At 39.2% G+C, this 15,458-nt stretch overlaps 1 protein-coding gene across 13 annotated transcripts in view; it reads right to left on the bottom strand.

Annotated features, from left to right (window-relative positions):
- The window catches only part of ABCC9 (ATP binding cassette subfamily C member 9), a 76,755-nt gene that overhangs the window by 25,303 nt on the left and 35,994 nt on the right, over window positions 1-15,458 (bottom strand). For 6 of the 13 annotated variants that reach the window (XM_030041108.2, XM_030041106.2, XM_030041107.2 and 3 more), the window contains 11 exons: window positions 14,884-14,994; window positions 13,856-13,928; window positions 12,483-12,588; window positions 10,871-10,909; window positions 7,397-7,435; window positions 5,752-5,853; window positions 4,273-4,357; window positions 3,700-3,780; window positions 2,562-2,699; window positions 2,137-2,262; window positions 1,467-1,563 (listed from right to left, as the gene is read on the bottom strand). In XM_030041108.2, coding sequence (XP_029896968.1) covers window positions 1,467-1,563; window positions 2,137-2,262; window positions 2,562-2,699; window positions 3,700-3,780; window positions 4,273-4,357; window positions 5,752-5,853; window positions 7,397-7,435; window positions 10,871-10,909; window positions 12,483-12,588; window positions 13,856-13,928; window positions 14,884-14,994 — 997 coding nt within the window. The remainder of the gene's footprint in view (window positions 1-1,466; window positions 1,564-2,136; window positions 2,263-2,561; window positions 2,700-3,699; window positions 3,781-4,272; window positions 4,358-5,751; window positions 5,854-7,396; window positions 7,436-10,870; window positions 10,910-12,482; window positions 12,589-13,855; window positions 13,929-14,883; window positions 14,995-15,458) is intronic. The other 7 variants (XM_030041110.2, XM_030041111.2, XM_030041115.2 and 4 more) reach the window with 5 other exon arrangements.

Genomic DNA, 15,458 nt, shown 5'->3' with positions numbered 1-15,458 from the left:
CTTGACAGCCTGTACTAACTACACTTCTACTCATTTCTGATTTTGAACATTAAAAATGAATTAGTAAGTGATTTCCTGAAAGTTGAAATTCTACACTTCTCTACACACAGAGACTTTGTGTACATTTCCTAGGCCACGTAATAAGTGTGGATGACCTAGAATGCAATGTCAGGTTATATTTCTGTCCTGAAGTTACTGATACGTGTTTTTTGATCTGAATGATGTCTGCTTTTTGCAGGCATTCTGTGGACTATATAGACATGTCTTTTTTCCCCATGTTTTCTATTTTACCCCACAAAAAAGATACAGGTTTTTGGCAAGGCTTTCTTGCACAGACCAAAAGGAGGAGCTTGGGAATGACCTCTATTTAAACTCCTCCAAGAATTTAACTGATAAAGTACACTGATGACTGCACATATTAAGAGGTATTCTGCTCGGCTCTGCCAAAGAAGTATGAAGCCAACATAATATTTCTATCTCAAGGGCTCTGGGGTCCAGCTCTGCCTATCGTACAGTGATTGGGAACTTCTTCAAAATGGAGCAATCCAGGACTTACAGACATGTGACTTAAGATGACAATCTGTCATGAGCATTGCCAGATGAAACATAAGGCAGCAATAAAGAGCCTTTTAATAGCCAGCGTGCATTTTGTGATCACTCCAGCCAGTATCTGCCATGATAATCCCTGCCATTAGTGCTCCTGTTGAGTTAAGGTGAAGCCTGCAGTTCACCTCTTCTCTTCCCTGGCACAAACTTACTGCTTGCCAGGGCTGACTACTCCCTGTAGGCCTGGTCTAGCATCCCAAGGATGTTCCTCACGGGTCTTGTTGCCAGCTGCCAATATCCAACCATTCTGCCCCCCGCCCCACTTTAAAAGTGATGTGAATCTGAATCTGCACCTCTAAAAGCATCAAGACCTGGGGGGAACAAGAAGCTAAGCTTGAGAACAAAGCCTAAAGCTTCTCCCATAAATAGTCCAAGCTAGAAAAATAGCAGGTTAACTCCATATCCAAAAAGGAATTGAAAATAACTACAAGATTGATCCCATGGTGATACTTCAAAAGCCCAGAACAGACCATTCACAGATATGTCATGAGGGACAGGGCTACAGCTGATCTAACATTATTGTGCCAATGACTAGGCAGAGCTACCTCAATTTGCTCTAATTACAATTCTTACTGTTGTTTTACTTCTATCTCACCCCTCAATACCTCCAGACAGTATGAGTTAGCAAAGAAATTAACTTGTTTTGGTACACCCTTATCCCTGCACAATGTTTAGAGAAATCTATGGAGAATCCCTTAAACAAGTCATTTTGTAAACAGGTCGAAGTATTGGACTTTCTACTGTTATTACCAAGTGTCATCAACATCTTCATACTTCGTTGCTAAGAGCTGCCAGCTATTCAAGTGGAAAGGCAATGAAACATGGTAATAGAGTAAATAAAGTGAAATGATAAAACATACCTTCATCTTCATCTTCCAGTTGTGATTTGGATTCTCTGGGGTACATGGCCCTTCTAAGGGTTTTTCTCTCAAGAGTAGTCTGGTCAGCTTCCATATCCTGTAATAAGGAAACTTGCTTATTAATTTGAGAGCTTAGCTGTCTGCCACCGTGGTAGCCCCAACAGTAACCTCAAAGAGACTTTATTTGGGTCATTTAGCTCACAGAATGCAAAAGCACAGTATTTTAGGATTTATCTTTCAGAAAATCCTGCTTCGTCCACTTCCTTCCCTCTCTCTTTCTTCCATTCTTTCATTCCCTCTCTTCTGGAATGATAAAAACTTCAAAAATAGTCTTTAGAGAATCCTAAATACTCATGGCAATAACAGAATAAAAGGCTAAGAGGTGCTTTAGGAAGTCTCTTAGTCCATCCCTTGCCCTAGCAAAGGATTAGTTGTACACCGCATTTCAAAAGGATGTTTGCCTCGTGTCCTTACAAACCACCCATGACGGATATACCACACGCTTCCTGGACAATCTACTCCAGTCCTTAAAGTTCCTTACATTTCATGTGTTTTTTCCCTAATGCCTAGTTTAAAATTTGCTTTCTGACATGGTTTGGGTTTTTTAGAAATTAACTGAAAAATATTTCTTTTCTGAAAGGTCATCCTTGCCCAAAATGCTCCTATTTACCTTTTCCAATTCTTGATCTTGGCGATTCATCAAAGTTTTCCAGTGTTCATATAGCTCAATATCCTTGGTTTGGATATCCTTTAGTGTCCCTTCTCTAAGCACCATTCCATCCTTCATTGCTATGATCTAGGGGAGAAAGCATCCAATAGGCCTGACTATAGATACAGATACCATAATCACTGACCTGGATCCTACAAAATTTGTCTCAGTATTGGTGAGATTACCATCAAGCAAATTTCTGTGTTCATTTTTTTCAATATTTTATTAATGAATTCTTAAGTTGGCAGTTAGCCACATGACATATGGAATTAAGAAGGAGGGACTCTATTACAGAGAAAAGCAGTGATGTCCTTAAGCATTATGGTGCTGACTTCAAGTCTATGTTCATCATTAGCAAATCTGCATCATGCTATCTCTTCTCTTACCCAGTCAGCATGTGGTAGGTATTGTAATTTATGTGTCACCAGAACAAGAGTCCTTTTGTCTTCTTGCAGAAACTTCAAAATCCCTTCCTGCATTAAATGATCACTTAAGTGAATGTCCAGCGCAGAGAATGGGTCATCCTGCAATCAAATAAAATTAAAAAATATTAGTACAGGATACAAAAATTTTTATTTCTCTCAAGAGTTTTTTTAAAAACAGGAAGCATCTGCCATTACTAACGTTTCAACCCTCTCTAAGACCTAGTCAGAGGGGTGCACTACGAAACAGTGAGCTAGAATCCATTGCTCTTCAGTTCATAGTAATAGACTCAGTTAATTTTTTTGTGTCTAGATGTGTACAGTGCTGGTGCCACACTGACAGTGTGGAGTAATTCTGATCAGGAACACAAGAACTGAAATTTCCCATCCAAATTTGAAAATGTCAGGATCCAGAGCCAAGCTTGGGCCTAATTTTGATGGGAAACCGGCACAAGACAGTTGAGTTAGGAACTGTTCTAATTTCCTCCAAACTAAACTGCAGGTGTGCTTGGTCTTCACTTTGAGTGAGTGTGACTAGCAACAAGACAACATTCAGGTAAGAATATTAATAAGAAAACACTTTTTCTCTAAGAACAGAAGTCCCTGGTTAATTTTGAAGAGGCTCAAACAGCCCCTTCATGAGCAGTAGCCTCCTGAAATTCCTCACATGCCTTGAAATTAGTAACAGGGAAGGGAAAGTTTGTCCAAATCCACAGCACTCTGCAGGAGAGTGCTGAACCCTCAGTCTGTTCATTGCTCACAAGTAATTGCATTATGGTGCTTTTCCTTATCAGAAGTCCTGCTGATTTCAGTGGAACTATGTTGATAGTAGGTCATCACTGAGAGCAAGCAGAATTTAGACAATCTGTTATATTCTTCCAGTGTTAATCTTGGTAAGAAATCCCACCTTCATCAGTCTCCCAGTATGTTTTGATGCTGCCTCTGGTGGATGTTTATTTCCTAGCTCTATAATTTGGATTTGGAGTTGAATACAAGTCCTATAATTATCTAAATCTAACATAAATTTTTCTAAAGCTAAATGGAAGGAATGACAGTTTTATTACTAACTTTCCATACTGCATGCGAAAAAGAAAAATCTTACCAAGAAGACAATGTTGGTGTTCTGATAGAGTGCTCGAGCTACACAGATTCTCTGTCGTTGGCCGCCACTTAAATTAATCCCCTAATGAGTATAATGGATCAGAAATATGCATCTTTGAATAAACATTATGATAGGACTTTGGAAATGTGATTTTTTACATTTATACAGAGTCCAAATAAAAATAAAAAGCTTCATTAAAATGCTAATCTTATTGATAAACAAGCATAATCCTCATACAATATAAGAAGAAAAATTATTATTCAGCAACTAATCATGGGTAAGTGTAAATTATGAAGAGCTTCTCTAAGCACAGTAGTCTTCTTAGATTGAAAAATGCAAGCAATACTAGCATCAAATTCTGCAAGCAAAATATCGAAGACTGATCAAAAAATCCCATTCGAGAAACAGCTGAAGAAGGAAAAAAGTTTTCAACTTTTTTTGCAGTAATCCTGGTGAATTACAATTATTTACCAGGCTGGCAGCCCAATACAGACTAGATCCGTCTGAGTGATGTCAGAGAGCACCTTCTTAATACATAGGCTAAGCAGACAGAAAAGCATTCATATTATTTACCCTTTCTCCAATTTCCGTCTGATCACCAAATGGTAGTAAGTCAATGTCAGGCTGCAGAGAGCACGCATCTGTAACAGCTTTGTACCTGTACAAACAATATGGTCATTGCAATTATTTAACCAGCCGCTTACTTTGCTAACACAAAAACCTCCAGCTCAAATTCTCTGCTAAGTTATTATGGCTCTGTGATAGCTGGATAATTGCAAGAAAAAGTAGGGCAAAATGATTATTCAGCAACTAATCATGGAGCACTGTAAACTAAGCATTGTAAAAAATGACATATTTATTAGAAATCTTTATTGGCAAGCCTACTTTTTAAAGATTCAATTACGTAAATTATTGAGTACCTTCCTCCCTATCAAGGAGCTGTTTTGCTGGACTCTGGAGTATTTGAAGCCATTTTCCAATAAGTTATTATTCTTCCCCCTTCAAGTGCCTCTTCATTTACTTCAGTGTGATATTACAGGACAAAGGATCCTTACAGTACTTCTGATCTTGCCAGAACCAGGAAACTTCTTGCAAAAACTTGAAATTTCCTGTGAGATTTCTAGGTCTGTGGGGTATTGCAGATAATCTGCTAATAAGCAGCTGGGATCAGACTACTTGAGCGGTGTAATACAGCCTTGCTCCTTTGGTATGAGTGAAGTTAGGCTGATGGATGCAGTAGCTGAAGAATCTGGTCCCTGAAATTTTAGGTGCTTGTCTGGATTTTGAGATATTTGGTCATTGCTAAGTTTTATTAAGTGGGAATGGAGTCATACATCTTAACAAAGCACACACTAAGTGGAATGGGATATATTTTTAATAACTTAAAACAAAGAGAGTGTTGCCTTTGAAAACATCAGTAATTTGTTTTCCTTAAGTCACTTTTTCCACTGCATTTGTCAGCTGACCTTTTAGAAGGACACAAGAAGCAAGTGCTGCATAGACATAACAGCAGCTGTGCACCTCAGCTTTCACACTGCCTTCTCCGGTATTTCTAAAGGAAGAATTAAGGTTATTTCCTTGAAGCACCCCATTTTCGTACATGCAGTGTTTTTGTGAAGTGGCTGCTCCAGTAACCTGATGACAGCAGGATTAGCACTTAAACTCAGTGGAAACATGCCTAGAATCCCTATTTTCAGAGTCCTCTGGCAACCTCAGGCTCCACTAAACAAAACAAAAATATGTCAGTAGTCTCCAAAGATGAGATTCATCTCACCTAACTTTAGCTGCTTGAAAAATACACGTGGCTTCCACTGTGTTCCATGGAGAGCCACTGCCGCTGTGTGATTTCTTACAAACATCTTAGACATGCACTCTGGTTAGAGCGGGAGCCTTGAAAGACTAATTTAAAACAGAAACCTTCCTTTGACATGGCTAAAGACAGGTTAGCTAAATCCACCCCAGGGTTAATGTGCATTGATATTTTTCAGAATCTACAAACTTCCTCCAGAAGGAGAAGCTGCCACATGTTTTTGCAAGGGGTTTGATATTTACCTCTGTTTATTAAATGGGCTCCCAAAGATAATGTTCTCCTCCACGGTTGCATTCAGCAGCCACGGCTTCTGAGCTGCATAAGCCACTGAGTATCTGTTTCTACTGTAGACAGATAAAGAGCATTAGTAAAAAGCAAAGCATCCACATTATGAAATGTCTGAGAATCAGGGGTTTTAAAATTAAATTTATGAATGTGCATTCATAAAAGTACAGGGAAACACATAGGCAAAGCAACTGTTACAAAAGTGAACGGAAGAATTTTTAATTAGATGCTTTTGTTAGAACAGCACCCACTCTCTCCCCTGATTGCAAAATCTACACTCTAGGTTGTACTCTATGCTACTATAAATGGCTGGTACCTACCTCAATCTAGTAACTGCAGTTGCAACCCGAAGGCAATTTATAAATAATCAAAATTACTAAATTCTCACAAGAATAGTTACTTTACGTCAAAACAGGTAGTGAAAAGGCGCTGTTCAAATGGCATCAGTACACTTGACTTGCTTCCTTCTGAAGTTTTAGATTATTATACATGGCCATACACATGAAATACTTTTTTCTCAGTGAATGCTTTTTTCCTTTAAGTCTATTAGATCCTCAGAGGACTGACATGATATTGGAAAAGAGGGCGGTTTAATACAGATTGGGAAGGAATCACTACAGTCCCCCAAGTATTTACTAGACATACTTTAAACATGTCTAAATACCTAATGACATGTACAATAGGGGTATGAATGTTCTTTACTTCTGGTTGTTTTGCCTACTTACAGTGGCAAAAAAGGTCATGTAATCTCAGACATTTTTCTGAGATGCCCGAGATGTGTGAGGAAGGAGGGATGAACTGGTACCAGCTTGTGGATCTGAACACCTATCTTCCTTCTCAGTCTCTTTGATGGTATTGCTTCAAACCAAACATTTGATATAGCTTTGTATGTAAGCATCTAGGATTTGCTATTGAGAGAGGGTGCTAGGGTATGAGAAATAGCTGGTTAGTAGTATCCCCAAAATTTTAGGAGTTTTAGCAGTTCAGTTTGCACTAGGATGAAATACGTCCTCAGGATTATTAGGTAGCAAATCATGGTGTGGCTCCCAACCACAGCTATGTGTGCCACTACTTCTCTGTCATTTATGACGTGTTTTTAGTTTAGCTTGTCCTTCTTTTAAACCTGCAGGTCCTTTCCCTGAAGCCAGGGGTGGAGTCACTGCTTGACTTCAGCTGGAGCACTGCCAGCTCCCTTCGAGCGCTGTGTGCCCTGCTCCATCACACGGCCGTCAAGCTGGGTTACAAGCAACACGAAACCCAGTGCTGATCAGAAAACATGCAAACACACGGGAGGGTACACGTAACGATGTTTTATATCTAGAGGCCCCGTCTTGCAAGATATTGGAATGCTAAACTCCCAGTGATGTCAGATGGGAGCTGGGAGCACTGAACATCTTTTGGACAAGACTGAGGTAGTGGTACAATGGCTGGAGAAGATTGGGATCCACTGGTTTTAACACAATCTGTCAGTTAATCCTACGGTAAATGATTATCGACGTGGTAAGAAAACACAGAGATGGCTGAAGGGTACAAAGATGAAGGTTTGAGGAAATTCTGAAGAGATTAATGTGTATTATGATACACTAAAAACAGAAATAATACCTTCTGGATGCTTCAAAAGAAGGTTCAGTTTCATTTACACTGTAAGTTATGGTAAATTATATTTAGTAAGCAGGAAATACAGAGAATAACATTTTGTGCTAGTTTTACATACAGGGAAACTGAGGTTAAGTACATATTTTAAGAACTCTACATTGGTTTGGTTTTTTTTTCTTAAAGGGAAAATAAACAAGGTCTAAGTAAAAGCACGTAACTTTTCTAAATACAACAGTTTCATATCTATAGTGCAAAGTGGCTAGACAGGCAAGTTATGTTGTTAGAAAATGTATTAAAAGTGACAATTGTATTGTAAAACCTATTAAAAATTAAATTATTAATATTGCCTAGGCATATAAAAGGTTGACAAGCAATGAGTTAGCTTCTCTGCACAGTTCTGCCAATGACCTGCAAAAGTTGGTAACTAATGTCAAATTTCCCTTGGATCCAAGATAAGCTTTGTAGATACACTTTTGAATCAGAACAGATTTTGAACCTGTTTATAGCAGTAAGGCTGCATCAAGCCATGCACGGCACCACAACACCTAGGTTTTTCTTGTCAACCTCCACTTCTTCAGGATCATATCCATGAAATACATTTTGAAGAGCATGCAATGGCAGTAATGACATGAATGATTTTGCAGCTCCCTCTGTTTGTTAATTGACTTATTAACGGTGTTGAGGGCATGGGATGCCAGTCAAAGCAGTTCTGGACCAGTGATGGTGCTCCTGTCCAGGCATAGCGACACATCACTGCAAAGTGCAAAACCTAAAAGAGTAAGTTTATGCCAGGTAAATAGAAACAGGCATTAGAAGGGACTAGAAAACTGATGCTAATGTATTATTTGCCTGACTTAAAAAAAACCCAAACAAACAAATCCTCCCTTCCCAAGCCTATGAATCCTCCAGATGAAATATTTTACTGCTGAGACAGAAATGTCTGCTTGCCTGCTGGGATACCAGTAATTGCAGCTGCACTCATAAGCAGAGGATCCAAGTCTGGCAAAGGGCATAAAAATTCTAATAGCAGAGCCCTTGTAATGCCAGACTCATGTATTAAGCATCTTCCCAAAAAGTCAGAACTGAGACATGTTGCTTTCTGTGCTGCACATCAGCTCTCAAGAATTTTGATAATTCATGCCTAAAGTGCACAATCAGTGTGTTTCCTTCATGCACCAATCGCCAGAGAAGATATTACATCGGAGGTGAATAAGCCCTGTCAGTTATCTCAGAAGGGTCAGAGAGCCATAAATTGAGGCTCATAACAGACATTGCTTCACCAGAGTCGGTCCTTTATTCAGCAGAAGTTTCCAGTCTTCTCTACAATGGAAAAAAGTTACAAGAAAGCAAAAGATTGAGTCTAATGAGAGATTAAAAAGAGGTCAGAAATTAGGTCAAGCCAAACAAAAAAGAAGAAAACCTAAATTTCCTCTATTAAAAAAAACCAAGCTTTTATCAGCAGAGCATTGCAATAGTAGAGAAAGGGAAAAATCTTTCATGTATATATTTGGGAGTGCCCTCTGAAGTACAATATAACAAAAACCGGGCACAAGCCTTGCAAGACGCCTTGCATTCCATACCAGATTCAATATGCTTGCCATTATAAACAAATAGATTATCTGAATGAGCAAGGACTAATTTTAGGATCTCAGTTTCTTAAACTCTTCTTCCTTGGTTAGAAATTTCATTCCATGCTTAGCTTGACAAATACACTTTAATTCTCCCAAATTATGAGTGAGATTTCTGTGACAACCCACGTTCATTGATAATCTCATGAATAAACACATATAAAACCTTTACAGAGCTGGGGCCTTCACAAATAAGGGGATTAAGTATTTGGTCTTGTACTTTATTACCCTACTGAATCTGAAAGAGTGATGTGATTGGAGGGCATGGGAGTGGGCTGAAACTGAAGCTCCTAAAACCAGTATTTTATTTGCCTGCTGAGGTTAGTAATCTTTGCTCTAATTTCTTTATTTATTTAAATGTGGCTATTTACACTGATTTTTTAATCTGTACTGTAAAATATATATATTCCCCAAAATGGGGTGTGATAAGTTCAAGTCTGAAATGGTAAGAAAGACCAAACTGATTAGATTGATTCGTTGTTGTTGTTATAAGATTTTTGAATATATAAGCTGAAATAATAGAGAAATGAATTTGAATCAAGGTTTTAAAGAGAACTCAAAAAGAGACCTTGTTGAAGTTTGGAAAACTTTTATGCTAACTCTGGACGTTTTAAAATAGATTAATGCATCTCTAACCAGGCCCAGATTCCCTCAGCCTACAAAATGAAAAGGGAGGAGAATAAAGGCATACAAAATCTCTAGGATACCACTGTAACGGCAGAATGAACCATTTCCTCTGCTAATATAGGCAAGAAATTTGAGGCAAGACAAGGACCGAGCATCTACAAAAATTCTGTCCAGCAGTTTGGAGGAATTTATTCCTATCCCTGCAACCAGCCATAGCAGCACAGCAGCGCTAGTATGTAGGTATGCTGCCTTTGGCTACTGACATTTATCTGGCCTATCAGTTTTCCCTTCAGTGCCCATAACGCCCTTCAGTGTTTTCTGTGAGCTACTGAGGTTGCAACCTCTTGGTAAGCAGTTGCACTTGGCAATCCTTCTGAGGGGAGCACTGACTTTTCCTAATTTTTCTTGAAGTCTTCCATAGCTTGAGGGCAGAACAGGCCATTTGGGAGGATCTACTTCATAATTTTTGTGTTTCCCATGCTTTTCACTTAGTACGCAACAACCTGTTTGCACAGAAACCAGTTCAATATACAGAAAATATATACCAAGTGAAGGGCTTCCACTTAGCCACTCTTCTTTGCTTGGCGGTCTGAGAAGATGGTTGGTGTGCATGAGGGGAATACATGTCTCTGCATATTCCCCACATCTGTCCCTGTATGGACTTAATAACTCAGGTCTGAAACAGGCTCAGCTACATCACTGCATCAGGATAGCCTCATGCTTCAGTGTTTAAGAAGTCTCTCTAGCTGATTGCTCACTGGGAAAACAAAAAGCTGTCCCCTCGTCTAAAGTTTGTAATGTATCTGAGGCATGCCTCATGTAAGTGGGAAGAACTGAGAACTGGCCCATAAGATTTGCTCTGGCCAAGATCTTTTGCAGAAAGATACACTAACATGCTTGCTTTCCCTAAGATCCCAAACCAGTGACAACCCTGGCAGCAGGACGTACAGCTCTCACTGCAGTCAACCACAACAGCCCAAGCAAGATGGGCTTTCACAATGATGCGTTGCAGGATTACCCCAATATAACTGGGGCTGAAATCTTACCCATCGTTACTGTTACTGTGGTGTTATACTTTGGTGGGGAATTCACCTCGCCTGCATTTCATCCCTGGATCAGTAGCTGCGTTAGTCATGCATGTGAAATCACATGGAAAGGGATTTAAGGGAGTAAATAGGACCTTTATTATGGTTTTGTAAAATATAGGATCCACTTAGTTCAATACCTGAAGCATCCTTCTGTATTCATCTGTCTGTCAGGCAGTCTGAAATTATCAGCAAAATATAACCATGTTTACATCAGCTATACCACAGTACCAAATTATAGTTTGCAATGAAAAAAAGTCACTCAGTAGGGCCTGAGTTACTTGCTAAAACCTGAGTTGCCTGGTGATGTACAAACTGCTAATCAGCTGACAATATGATCTTAATCTCACTTGAACAATGTGAATCTTAAATGGTATTTCATAAACTTTCTCTAGTATCTTTCTAAGATTTCTTGTTTTCTCTAATCTTCCCAAGATTCCACATCTTTCTTTAGGACAAATCTGAGTCTTTCTCAAATATATCTTTGAAAACAAATGTGAGAATAATTTCAAGGTACACTCTACTTGTATTTTCTTAAACTACTGAGAAAAAAAATGCCTGATTGTGATGTCAAAAGCTTCATTATATTTCTCAAAGGTATTAACTGTGGTAAGTCACATATTCTTCTTCCTTCAAAGCTTAAAACGCATATATAATTAAACTAAAGTTAGTCTTGCCTTGGCTCCAACTGTACCTGCTACTCCAGTGAGATCATACATTTAGAATAGCAGACAGTGAAATATGGCTAGAGAACAAAAAATGCCACGCGTACTAGCACAGGAAAAGAAAAATATCCAGCTTGCAACATTGCTGTAAGAAAAAGATGACAAAGGAGGTTACTAGTCAAGGGATGGGGCACCAAAATATTGGTCTCTGTGACAAAATTCACCCTTTCGCCTCAAAAAGCTAATTAAGAAGAGTTTGCCTTAGTAGTTTTAAGGAAACAGAACTGATCTTTAAAATCAAAGAACAAGTCTTGGGGCTGCAGCACATCCCTTCCACAGCCTCTGCCCTGCCTAGGCGGGAGGAGTGGCTGCTGCCCCACGCAGTTTCTGTAGGAAGTTCTCGTTCACTGGGTCTGAATCCACGTGGATCCCGAGGCCAGACCTCACTGGCAGTTCCCTCTTCAGCAACAGCTTCTTCACCGCCTTTACTCTTTAGGTATTCCATGTCCTCAGGCTGTGTTCTGAATGTATTACAGTGAAGAGTAACACTGACTTCCTTAGGCAAGGCTTGGGCAGATACCAGGGAAAGGGAAAAGCATTACTCAGGTGTTATTATATCACCTTTTTTTCTGCTAGCAGCGGCATGACTGGGTGGGAAATACAGCCCTTCCTCTATGCTGGTACCCCACACATACCACTCGACTGAAGAAGCTCCAGCCTGTCATGCTTTTACTGGTGTGTACAGTAGCAGTATAACAATGCTGACTTAAATTATAGTGAATACTGAAGCCTAATGATAACAGGAATAGTATATGCTTTCTATTCAGGTCATTTGCTTGGGCTAATATATTAGCTATTAATAACCAGACTAGCCTCTTTCCCTCCCTGAGGCACTCTGCTCTGAACCATGACAGAACATCAACGAAAACCCTTCATAAGTTTGCAGGTGATGCCTTCCAGAGAGGATCTGGGTGATGATAATCATTCAACATGCAGTTCTGAGACAGGAAGTTTACGTTCCTCACAGCAAATCCCAGCTACCTCCTTCTTAAATGAATACAGCAATTAATAGCTATATGAAACATACTTGCTCCAGTGGACTTTTCCCTCCAGCGTCTGCATCTCTCCCAATATAGCAAGGAGAAGTGAAGACTTGCCACAGCCAACCTGACCCACAATCATTGTCATCTGACCTATGATAATAATAATAACAAATACATTTTCAAAAAAGAAAAAAAAAAAGTTCTACTCAAGTCCGCAAGGCGCAGCTGGATCCAGTTCTAGAGCACTTGAACTAGTTGGTTACATTTGTTAGCATCCACTGCATAAATGGGCAATACGCATAGAATCATAGAATCACAGAATGGTTTGGGTTGGAAGGGACCTTAAAGATCATCTAGTGCCAATCCCCTACCACGGGCAGGGACAACTTCTACTAAATCAGGTTGCCCAAAGCCCCAGCCAACATGGCCTTCAACACTTCCAGGGAGGGGGCATCCACAGCCTCTCTGGGCAAATTATTATGCATGTATTCATCATACATATTGCAAGTATTCATCTATGGAAATATACATTAATGGACAGTACAAGTAAACACCAATCTCCAAAGGAATGAGGCTATTGCTTTGACATATGCTATCATGCACTGTATGGGACTTTGTTACTTTATGGAAGTTATTTAGGGTCAAATGCTATGAAGAGGGAAGTGATTATTCAGTCTGGGATTCCATTAAAATTTGGGCCAATCTAATTAGTGACTGCAACTGAAAGAAGATTCATTACTCTTTTCTGCTTTGCTGTACTCCTCCCACCACCACTTTCCTACCTTTAGTCCTACTCCGTAGTGGCAATGGTGCTTCTCAGATCTTCCCGTAAACTAACTGAACTCACTAACTGTGCTAGCCAGTGCATTTGCCAGGTAAGCTTCTCGCCAGCTGGGGAGTTAATGGTCTTATTCCTTCCAAAGGAGGTAAACTGTCAGACTGGTTCACCCAGCTTGTAAACCCATGGCCGTAGATTGTAAACTCCTTGGAGTAAAGACCTTCTCCTAGTGTTGTATGTGGCACTGGGCCAGCACAAAGAAGTGTTCATCCATGTGTAAGACACCTAATGCTACAGTGAAACAAATGATACAGACTTTGGGATTACCTATAGTACTTTGGGATTATTAAAAATAATAATGAATTTTTTTGCAACTATCTTTTTCATATTTATTCTTACTCTCGACTTTGTTCCTGCTGTTATAAACACTATATAAACTGTACAGGTATATAAAATCATGTAATTTTTTGATTATTTATAGTACTTCTGGTTAATGATATAGCTATATGACCAATGCAGTTCATGACCTTGTATACATTTTTAACCTTCGTGTTTTTGTGATTTTCACAACATCAAGAAATTGAATTAGTAGCAATTTGATATTACATATTTAATGTTTAAAGTGTGCATTTACCCTACCTGTTGGGATTCTGATGTTTATGTTGGACAACGTAGCTAAACCACTTCCCCATGAAAAGTATCCATTGGTCACCTACAAAACAGTTACCGCATGTCAGATATATAAACACATGAGGGAAAAAACATAGAATGTCTAGTTTGGATTTAAAATGTTACTGAAATAAATCTGCGATTAATGGACATGGAGAGGTATGCTCATACACAAAAAAAAAGCAAGTTAGGTTTGTAAAGATTGCCAAACTCAGAAAAGTTTGTAAAAATGGAAAGTTATATACACAAACATATATACTGATTGAAATGCAATAAAGGGATGATCTTGAGTTGAACTCTACCAAACACTTTAATTCTGTCAAGTATAAGATTAAAGACTAAGAATAACGGCCACAAGATCTCACAGGTGACAATCTAAATAGCATAGCTTATCAAGGAATGAATCATCCTGTATATTGCGATACATGGCCCCTTGTGAATGGATTCCCAAAGTACAAGTTGAATATTCACAAGGTTTGTGCTGAACATAAGAAAAATGTTCCCCAGTGTACGCTAGCCTTTTTGTACTTCCTTTGGAGTTGACAGGGCCATGAAACATTCCTTGCACAGAGTGCAAGGACATATGTGGGGAAAATTTGGCCAACATGACTTAAAATAATGTCATAATAAATGTCATGTCATAATAAATGTCAAAACGGGATTCAAAAGTTTTGATCTTGGTTCTAAGAGTGAAAGAGAAGTGCATGAAGGGAAAGTCTAAAAAATCTGTATTAATTTCTGCATATCAGATTATCTAGTTTTTGTTCCTTTAGACTCATGATGCCTCTGTTTCCTGGGAAGACAGAGAATCACTATGAAGAGCTGGTGTGTAACAAATTCTTCTCACTTTATTTTTGGCTGAGGTGCTAATTTATTTAAGGGCTTGTTCTTGCGTTGGACAATCTGCCTTTGGAAGAACAGCAGCAATTGGGCACTATCCCGTACTGCTGCAGGAGGACCTGCTCCTCATAAAGAATGAGAAAAGGTTTTCAAACCACCTTGATTGCGATATCATCTATCTCCACAGGACGTGTTTGCTTCCTTGTTGGCTGTTCATAGCTTTCAAGCTGATACCTCAAAGGCTGCCTCCTGTTGATGGCCTTGGTGTGCTACATAGTGAAATGAAGAAAGGAGAAAAGTTTGAATTCTCAAGAGGGGACAATATTTGGTTCCTTATAAAACAAGCAATCCATTCCCTTTCTTACCATCATTCTAGGTCACGGGAAGAAACCAGTGCTTTTCAGTATGTGTGATAATAAAGACCCACTACTGTGATGCACATACTGTAATGTTTCAAACGCCCTTAACTGAAGCATGAGGCATATCTTTCTGATTTTGGTTTCCTACTCATAACAACCCCAGATTTCAGCTCTGTCATCCCCCTCAAACCACTAGGTAAGTCTGCCCTACCTGAGGTAGCTCCAAACAAAGCTGTGTCAGTAAAAGTGTAAGGATATGGAGAGTTACCAGTTTGGTTCTCAGAAGCAGAATAGCTGCAGGAGCAAGAAGCATATCAAATTAGCTTGTGCAGAATACCTCACTTATGCTTAAGAGTGATTGTGGAGCTAGCTCA

Source organism: Aquila chrysaetos, chromosome 17, assembly GCF_900496995.4.
Source record: "Aquila chrysaetos chrysaetos chromosome 17, bAquChr1.4, whole genome shotgun sequence".
Lineage (NCBI taxonomy): Eukaryota > Metazoa > Chordata > Aves > Accipitriformes > Accipitridae > Aquila > Aquila chrysaetos.
The sequence above is the reverse complement of the archived record's forward strand: the minus strand, read 5'-3'. Positions and strand labels throughout refer to the sequence as shown.